The 10,202-nt window shown below is 38.4% G+C and overlaps 1 protein-coding gene across 1 annotated transcript; it reads left to right on the forward strand.

Annotated features, from left to right (window-relative positions):
• The first annotated feature begins 491 nt into the window (after positions 1-491).
• Positions 492-9,763, forward strand: LOC144646450 (eukaryotic translation initiation factor 3 subunit I-like). Its single transcript, XM_078506045.1, has 8 exons — positions 492-604; positions 2,369-2,549; positions 3,117-3,320; positions 5,116-5,243; positions 6,938-7,048; positions 7,760-7,849; positions 8,866-9,032; positions 9,652-9,763. Exons 1-8 carry the CDS (start codon positions 602-604, stop codon positions 9,731-9,733), a joined length of 966 nt encoding a protein of 321 aa, XP_078362171.1. The 5' UTR covers positions 492-601; the 3' UTR covers positions 9,734-9,763.
• Positions 9,764-10,202: the final 439 nt, after the last annotated feature.

A 10,202-nucleotide genomic window follows, 5' to 3' on the forward strand; every position in this document is an offset into this window, starting at 1 on the left:
CAAGCAATGAACTAATGAAACGAAACTTCTTGAAAAATTGGCATAAAGAAACAACATCTACTGTCCGATCCGTTGCAGTGAAACTATACCACACGAAGTTTTCAAGTAATGCGTATTCGGATTTAAACGAAAATAACGAAGGATTGACTGATTTAGCCTAAAATAGCACGGATCGGCGGATTTCAGAACCCCTATTCACCTCACTCCCCAAAACTGAATAGCACCCCCCCCCCCCCCCCCTCGCTCTTCTCAAAGTAATGTGGGGCAGTTAACATGTAAAAATACTCGTTTCGAGGGAAAGAAAATACCAGATATTTAAACTCAGCAACTCTTTTATCTGTCCTATATATCGATCCTTAGCCTGCGTTCACATTAATATGAACAAAATGCCGCGAAATAAAAGCTGAAATAGAACGAAACAAAATCAACTAGGCGTTCAATGTGCCCGGGGAGGCCCGGGTAGACTTGCACAGCCGCTGATACTTTGATCTGAAGGCTCTTGTGAGTAATAAACGTGCTTTAGAACTTTCTGAGTCAGAGAAGTTTGTGTTTAAGTTTGACCATTATTTTCTCGCTGGTTTAAGGATTTAGTAACCAAAAGATGGTGAGTAATCATATTTCGATCTTTATAAATTCTATAAACCTATTATGTTTAAACTGGGATTTGACTGGGGCCCAGATATGTTGAATCAATGTATGTAATTTTCCCTCGGCAATTTCCACGACAGAATTATCGTAGACTAAGCCTAATAAATATTCTTTTTGTCATTTGCTAAAATCTACGCTTGTATTTGGTCTTTGTATTGGCTATGTGTGAACTGAAAACGTTCATTTCCAATCGATTGACCCTTGATACTCTGATATGAAATCTTCTAGTATGTTTAACTTTATACATATTGAATTGTACGTAAGCTTTAATACTGTATTCTTATCTAAATATCACAGTGGCTATTCGTACGGCGACTTGTTTTTGCTGTCCATATAGGAGTCAAAATTATTCATTGAATTTCTATGTTGTTACTGATCTTTGCCAATCCAAAATAGTGTATGTATGTACCTTTAGAGAGACCTTCCAAGGGGTACAAGCAACAAGCAACATGACCCTAAATTCTGGCGACCCAATAACATTTTAACGGCGACAAGTGACGTCATTATGGCACTGAAATGCTACAACGACACAGTGCGACAGCAACACAATAGCAGGAAAAACGACAGCCACATTTACAGCTGTTGGCTAGGCGACATGGGTTCCCAGAAACATACAACATTGCGACACGGCTACCCCCTTGGAAGGCCTCTTTAGAAGAATTAAACAATTCTAGTGAGCGTTGTTTCTTTAATTAAGCCAGACTAATTTGCGCAGTCCCTGCATACATATACTGTATACAATCTGTGCGAACGACTCACTTGATGACACTTAGAATTTTTACCGAGCCTACAGCTCACCCAGATGTCATGCAGTTCTAAAGACCATATGCCAACTTGTATTTGCTATATACAAGTCAGCATACAGGCCTTTTCTTCTTGTGACTAACTGGTTAACTGGTTTCCCAAGGGACTAGTCATTAAGTGATTTGCTATATAGCACAACAAAGATGTAGAAAAACAGCATTCGGCGGTCAACATTCATGGGCAACATTGCACTGTTACCCTCTGATGTCATACTGTAGATTTTGCATGTTGCCCGCTCAAAGACTTTTGGCAGGAAACAGTTTTCATTGTTCGATGTCATGTGACCTTGAAGTACCGTATTTACTCAAATAAGCGCCACCCCCGAATGAGCGCCACAGTTGGACCCAAATAGTTAATAAGCGCCGCCCCGGAATAAGCACCCGCAGTATCGATGCTGCGCTTATTCGATGAATTTCATTAAATTAAAAGCAACACTACAAAGCAACTCTTAAACAAACTTGGAAGTTTCTTTCCAGCAAAAGCAATGTTTTTTCAGTTCAAAGTGATTGTTTTACCGCTTGCCTGTTAGTTTTTCTATCCAACATTCTTACAATACATACTTCTGTAAATGTTGTGAAGGTCACAAACTTTGCCAGGACACCTACTGTAGCGTCACTTCTCCCTTCAGCAAGAGACGAATACTGAAAGCCAAAAGACGCTATTTTCAATTACTGAAAAAGATTAGATTCTTTCTGGAGGCCAAATTTTAAATAAGCGCTGCCCTCAAACAAGCGCCACATTTGAGGCGCGAAAAACATGATGAGCATTGTGGCGCTTATTCTAGTAAATATGGTAACCGATGAGAGCGTGAGCTGTTGGGAAAATATTTAGCTATATAACAATAATAATTAAGTACATGTATGTACAAGTATGACAATGAAAATCATCTTATTGCCTGTGCATTGTTTGTAAACAGAAACCACTTATGCTTCATGGCCATGAGCGGTCAATCACTCAGATCAAATACAACAGAGATGGTGACTTGCTGTTTTCTTCTGCAAAAGACACAAAACCAAATGTTTGGTACTCGTTAAATGGGGAAAGACTTGGAACTTATAATGGACACGGTGGCGCTGTTTGGTGCATTGACGTTGATTGTATCCTTAACAAATACAGTATAGTGATCATACAAGGAAAGTAATTAAAGGAGAGCCCTTATAAAATTATGAATAGGTAATCACAAACCAATTGTGATCTATGTAATTAAATCCCAAGCAGGAACAGATTGTCTAATTTGCAAATCAGATAATATTGAAAACAAAACTCTCTTTCTCTTTGATTGCACAGATATTGTACATGTACCTCTTAAATCAGATCTCCCAATGCTAATGTATACCTAATATTTGACTTACAGTGTAAATCCACAACAGAAACCGTTTGGACTCTTCTTATCATTTTGTGCGTGTAATGTCATTATTGAAACTGATATCTTCATGTTTGTACTAAATAATTATCCGATCACAATGATGCCACTCGATTATTTAATAACTACATGTACTTTTGTAGTTTTTCGATATTTTTTAAGTGTAGTGTATTAAAAAATCAGCTGTGTATAAGGGAAACAAAAAGTAAAGTGCACATAAAAATGTAAGATTTCAGTAAGGTAGTACACATGTACACATGTAGTTGGAAAAATTCCTTAACTTAACACTTATTATCCCCAGGGGAAACACGGCATTTTATTTCAGGGTCAGCAGATAACAGCTTGAGATTCTGGGATTGTGAAACAGCCACAACACTATCTAAATACGAGACAAAAACTGCAGTCAGGGCATGTGGCTTCTCATATTGTGGGAGTAAAGTCATGATGACAACGGACAGACAGATGGGTCACGACTGTGTACTTATGTTGTATGATATAAGGGAAGGTTAGTTAAACTTCCTGTTTGAGATTCAGGCAAAATCACGTTGCTGTGCTGTGCCATGGCTTTCCTTGCCATGCCAAAATCCTGGAGAAATCTGTCGTGACACTTGGCTGATTTTCATGAATTTTGCCCTTCCACTCCCCCCACAATGTCGACAGTGCTGTAGCAAAGCTGGCTCATTAAAAAGCCCAGCTGGATTTTCTGTTTTTTATATCCTCAAAATCATCCCATTGCAATTGTTTTGTTTTTTGTGAAATTTCAGCCAGTCATAAGCTTTCTTTCTGCCAGTGAAATCAGCTGGCAGCCAGCTCTTAGCTACATCCCTGTGTCAATGTTGTCATGTTCATGAAAGCAAAGCCTGGTGAATTGCAAACCCCATAAAACAACATTGAGTGAAGGGAGAGGGGGATAGCATATTTTTAAACCAGCTTGCAAGTCAAGACATTAGCGAAAAATGTGTGAAATGCGTTAATTTTGTCTCAACTAGTTGTATACAAGTTTGCATGCTGTGTTATGTTTTTGTGCAACACGCTACTCTTACAGGGGCTCTCTCTCCACTGACAAAGCTTCTGCTGGGGATGGCCAGCGTTGGACTGGGGGGAGGGGGGTAGTTCTTCTACTGCATGTAGTCACTTCTCACTACAAAACCTGGGGTATAGTAAGCTTTGGCTGCATGGAGCACTTTTTTTCCGTCCAGAAAGGCACCAAGTTGAATAAGTTGATTCCCTTTTGCTTTTCAAAAATGCAGACTTGACTTGACTTCACAAGATTGGTTGTGCATGATTGTACAGGTGTTATAATTTACAAAAATTATTGTCATTGATTTCCACTGAATAAAACATTTGTTTATTCTGGTACAGTATATTGTTTAATATTAACTTTGCTGGTGCAACAACAAGGTATGAATATGCCCAAGTCATTGTGTTGGGTCCTTGGGCAAGACGCTTTACTCTCTGTCACATTGCCTCTCTCCACCCAGGTGTATAAATGGGTACTGGCAAGTTTAATGCTGGTAGTAACTCTGCAATGGACAAGCATCTTATCCAGGGAGGAGTAGAAATACTCCTACTGTACACTGTAGATGCTTCATGCTACAGAAACCAAGATAAGCTCTGGAGCCTATGGGACACTTGGCCTTATGCATGTACATTTACTTTACCTTTCACATGTATTTAACCCTTTAAGTCCCAAGGCAACTGGTCTCTTTTCCTAAATCAATAAAATTAATATTAACTGGTTGTCCATGTATGATACACCATTTGAAAGGCAATGATCAGAATAGTTCATCGATAAAACATGTCAACAAATGATAAGAAAGTTATGGCTTTGAAAGAAATGGCTTTAGAGCGTAAAAATAAAAAGTTTTAAAAATGTGTGTATCTCCGTATATAATGGGTATATACCCTTAAACTGTAGCTTATTGTGCAGCTCTCACTGTTGTGGTTAATTTCAGTTCTGCTGCATCTTACATACTGGTATCAGGAAAAAAGTTTCAAAAGTTATAGGGGTGGTCAATCAAGTCACAAATAGGGGGGGGGGGGGGGGCAATTTTATGCTTTTCAAATGCAGATCTTTCCAAGGCAATTTTGGTGGCAAAAATTCAAATTATTTGGACAAATGTCTTGACCAAGTTATGACATTATGTGCCAAATGGCACTATCGGGGCTTAAAGGGTTAACCAGAACCTTATCTTTGCTAGATAATTGATCTGATTGATAAGACTATTTGATCTGATTGATAAGTTAGTCTAACATACTGTACATGTATAACTTAACTAACACCCATTGTTTTCTCAAAGGTTCAAAGGACCCTATTCTCACCATACCAATTGAAGGACCTAAAGTGACAGCTGCCCTCTGGGGTCCATTAGACCAGTACATAATCACAGGACACGAAAATGGAGATCTTTGCCAGTGGGATACAAAGGTGAGACTGAAATTAATTTTTAACAATACAGTCGAATCTCTTCATACTGACACCTCTCTAATACGGCCACCTCCCTATTACAATCTCCCAACAAAATTCTCATATTTTCTTCAGAAAAACCTCTATAATACAGACTCTTTAATACGGACAACAAACACTAAATCTGACACCTCTTTAATACGGCCACCTCCATATTACAATCCCCCAACAAAATTCTTATATTTTCTTCAGAAAAACCTCTATAATACAGACCCTTTAATACGGACAACAAACACTAAATCTCGGCCCCAGGGAGCAAATTCATACAAAGTTAACCTCTTTATTACAGACACTGGTGATCAGGCGATGGTTTTTGAGTTCTTAATGCAATTTTCTGTTTGTGGTTACCAAAACAACAAGTGAACGTAATGCTTTAATCATCTGTTGATTCCTATACACTGAGTACATGTAGCTGATATCATGTGCTACATGTATGTACAGTATAGTACTCTCCTGATAGACAATGTGTCTCAATGCTGCATATTAATCAATTTAGATGCAGTTAAAAAACGAGTTTGGGCCTCATTTTAGTTCATACATACTTTAAGCTGTCAATGAAGTTAAAATTGACTTCATAGTGGTGACCTCTATAATACGCACACCACTCTAAATAAAAATAAAAAATAAATAAATATATGTTTATAGTGGTCATGCACTTAGCTTCATATCTCAACGAGATAGCTAGTTTACAGGCATGCCACTGAAACAGAGGAAACAAATATATTTTTTAAATAAACATAACAAGGTTAAAAATCCCAACTGGCAGGAGGCAGACCAGTTGGCTATATACAAAGCATGGTTGAGGATTTGAACTCGGGACGACCGAGAAACAAATCCAGCTAGTAGCAAAGGCAGGTCTTGAACCGGCGACCTCCAGATTACAGTTCACAAGCACTCTAAACCAGTACTCGGCCACGCTTGCCTCCTATAACATGGACAAATTGCTCTGTCCCTTCGGTGTCCGCATTATAGAGGTTTAACTGTAATTTCGTGATTACACAGACTTCAGAGTGGAGTATTTTCAACCACATCAATGTAACATGTAAATTTACTTTTAGTGTCCATGTACTTACCCTTGAGGTAGATCACTTCCTGGCATGCCACTCGAAACAAAGTAACAAATAATTATTGTAAATAAACTTAACATGGTTAAAAATCCCAACTGGCATTTACAAGTAGTAGATAAAATATGAGCGGGAGATCTGTATGGGCGGTTACAATGGCGAGCCGATACAGATCGGACGCAAATATTTTATTCTACTTGTGAAATGAAAACAATAAATTGAATGCAAAGTATTGTTATGCGAATCAGTACAGATCTTTATCAAAAGTTAATGAATACTAATTAGCTGAGCAGGAGTCTGTATCAAAAGTTAATTCTATTGTTTGATTTGTATTGAGGTTTACAGCTGTGTACATGTGATCTGAATACTGTGCTGAGATTGGTTTGCACCCTCATGAATAATTAATGAATTTTACAAAGCATGATCAAGGATCTGTACTTGGTACAACCAACTAGCTTCATGTTGTAGCATGGTGGAGGGGTTGAACCCGGAACCTACAGATTTCATGAACAGGACCCTAAACCACTCAGCCATGCATGTACAACTTACAGTAGAGATGTTTATTTCATTTTGTTTGTTTTTTCCTTCCAGACTGGAAACAAATTGTTGACAGTTCACGAGCACACTAAACAAATTAACGATATACAGATGTACAAGGACCAGACCATGTTTGTAACAGCTTCAAAAGACCACACAGCCAAGGTTAGTGTTGAGAGCAGAGGGAGGAAGGCAACATGTTAGAAGAGCAGGGATGGTGCCGTGGTAACAGCACTTGCCTCCCACCAATGTGGCCCCCAAATTCGAGTCCCAAACCTTGTCATATGTGGGTTGAGTTTGTTGTTGGTTTTCATCCTTGCACAACTGCAACTTCCTATTTATTATTTCACTTATTGGCGATATTATTGAATAAAGAACTCTTTTGGACACAACTTTTTAAACTCTTTAAAAATATTGTGACTTGCCACTTTACTGTAGCCTGTGCCAGGCTTTTGGTAGTTGGGGGAGAGCAAAAAACGCGAGCGAGGAAAGAACGAGGGGGATTAAAGCAAGCGAAAAAGCAACCTAGGTTCACAAAGCAGGTTTTTCTTGCTCCTTTCTAAGCGCTTAAATATCAGGAAAATCTCAAAGACAACCTTCTAAGAAGGAACATTTCAGCTTCCTTAAAATGACGCACATGGTCCACGATCCCTATCTTTCTGACTGACACTTGTTCGAAGGTGTTGACATTACTTGTCAATCAGAGGGTATAGCAGCTCCTGCTATAGCGGAAGGGGTTCTTTAAAGAAATTCTTACATGCTCTCCTTCCTTGGCTCACTTTCGTCCTTATATAACTGGCTCATGAGTGGTCAGCCTTTTTCTTGTGAGAAGTGAAGGTATCTTTTTGAAACTCATATCCTTCCTTTCATCTACAGCTTTTCGACACAGACTCGCTGCGACACATGAATACTTACAAGACAGAAAGACCTGTGAATTCAGCGTCCCTCTCTCCCATCAGAGAACACGTAAGTCAAAGACACTTGTTCGATGTACCGACAGATTCACAGAACTAACATAAGATGAAGTGTGTATTAATTAGCAGGGAGAATTTAATTTTCGATCTTGGCACTTTTCTTTCACCCCCTTCCTGTCAAGTTAAAAATTTACAACTGCAATTCAAATGACTGATTCAAGCTCTGGTGCCCAGGATATTGACACTATAAACACTGAGAGCACTTAGAAAGCCTGTATTTAGTGTACTTGAAGTGATTACCTTATTGTTCCTTATTTTTGCGGTAACTTAATTTCGCGAAAATGGAACGGGCATATTTGGCGGGACTTAATTTTCGCGATTTGGCCAAAAATGCGTAATTAACATAAAAAAAATACAATAGAAAACTTTTAAAATTAATTTTCGCGGGTTTTAAGTCCCGCGAAAATAAATACCAGTAACCATAAGGTTTTTCATGATAAATAAAGCAGAACCTTTACGGCACGACTTCCAGCTTGCAATAATGAGGAATTTTCAGTTGCCCCCCTCAAATAATCACCCCCTATTGAAAAATAGTCGCCCCAGCTATTATTGAAAGAAATACAAAATTTTAATTCGGATTTTAGAGTACGCTTGTGTTTCCGTTCTTGCTTCCCCTGCAGAAAAGCATGGACTAGGCGCCGACTGCAAGGAGGCCTCTCGCCTTGTGAGAGTTCTGAAGCAAACCTGTTTAGATTAGAGCAGTTTTCAATTGAGTGTCGTAAAACCAAAACCAAAGTAATTACTCTGGCCAATCACAAAAGACACAGACAATCTTGTGAACCAATCAAAACTCGTAGCAAATACATGTAGCTGGCACAAAGCGCGGGAAAACGTGCGCGAGCGAGTCATGATTGGTTTTGGTTTTACTCCTGATTGGCCGAGAAAGTGGCGCGAAATTTTTAAACCAATCACTAAGCGTAGTGAACGCAAAACCAAAGCAAACGCAAACAACTTTCGACACTCAAGTGAAAACCGCTCTAAATGTGTGATTATCTTTGCGTAATGCAGGTGGTGCTAGGCGGTGGTCAGGAGGCCATGGATGTTACAACCACTTCCACAAGAATCGGCAAGTTTGACGCTAGATTCTTCCACACTATATTTGAAGAAGAAATTGGACGAGTAAAAGGTCACTTTGGGCCCATTAACAGCACCGCCTTTCATCCAGATGGAAAAAGGTAAGCCATAAAATGACACGATATAACAAAACAATGACCTCAAATGAATATTGTTTCAATCAATTGTTGGTTGGGCGAAGACGAAGTTACTCCAAAAATTACCGAAGAACCTTCACTATTAGTTACAAACATTTCCAAAGATTACCCAAGGGCTTCCAAATATTTTCGAACAAAATTGGATGGTCAGCAAATGTTTTCGATAACCTCCTGACGATTAGTGAAAACCACCACCCATTGTGTTATAAAATGTAATTGTATGTTACTTCATAAAAAGAGGGGACTGTGTCACGGCTGTGTTAAGTCATAGAGGAGACGGTTAAGTGTACGTTGTACTTTATAAAAATTTTGCCAAATAATCGCTATGAAACTTAATAATTTAAGCGAAGAAGTAATTACTTCAATGGATGTAAATGACAATACTACAGCTTCATTACAAAGCAAATACGTTTCCCAGGCGTTATAATTAAAAGCTACAAACAAATGGGATTACCTTGACAACTGTTCAGCCTAACAGTTTTCAAAAACCCACATCGCAATCTGTTTTAATCTTCAATTTACGTTGCTTTGTTGTTTCACGTTATTGAACTGTTTTGTTTTTGTTTGTTTTTTCTCTTTGCAGTTACAGCAGTGGCGGCGAAGATGGTTATGTGCGAGTTCACGTGTTTGATCCTTCATATTTTGAAGTGGAATTTGAATATTAGCCGAAATAAATTATGCCATTTATCACTGTTCCCTGTTGTTCTATTATGTGACCTCGGGCGTGGGATGAAAAGGTTATTTCCGAGTTACCTTTTGCCTCTGTTTCAAAACGAGTCTACGTGCGAAACCATTTATATGAAAATAAGTTTCGCGCAGTCAGGTCCATTTTCATGCAAATCAAACTCAGTTTCATTTGAATGGTTTCGCACGTAGATTCGTTTGAAAACAGAGGCAAAGGGTAACTCGGAAATGGCCTATTCAATTAACAGTTTTCCATTAGCTAACAAACCAATAATGTAAAAATCTTATCGTGTTTTTACAGCTCCTATTTTATTGCTATAAATGCTTTTAACATTTAAACAATCAAACTGCCAAATTTTTAAAATTTGCGTTGGAAAGTCTTCTTGTTTTTTTAAGCATTCGTAGAAAGTCCTTGAAAAGTTAGAAATTTTAAATGAGATTTCAAAACTA

This window comes from Oculina patagonica, chromosome 3 (assembly GCF_052425735.1).
Source record: "Oculina patagonica isolate OP01 chromosome 3, crgOcupat, whole genome shotgun sequence".
NCBI lineage: Eukaryota > Metazoa > Cnidaria > Anthozoa > Scleractinia > Oculinidae > Oculina > Oculina patagonica.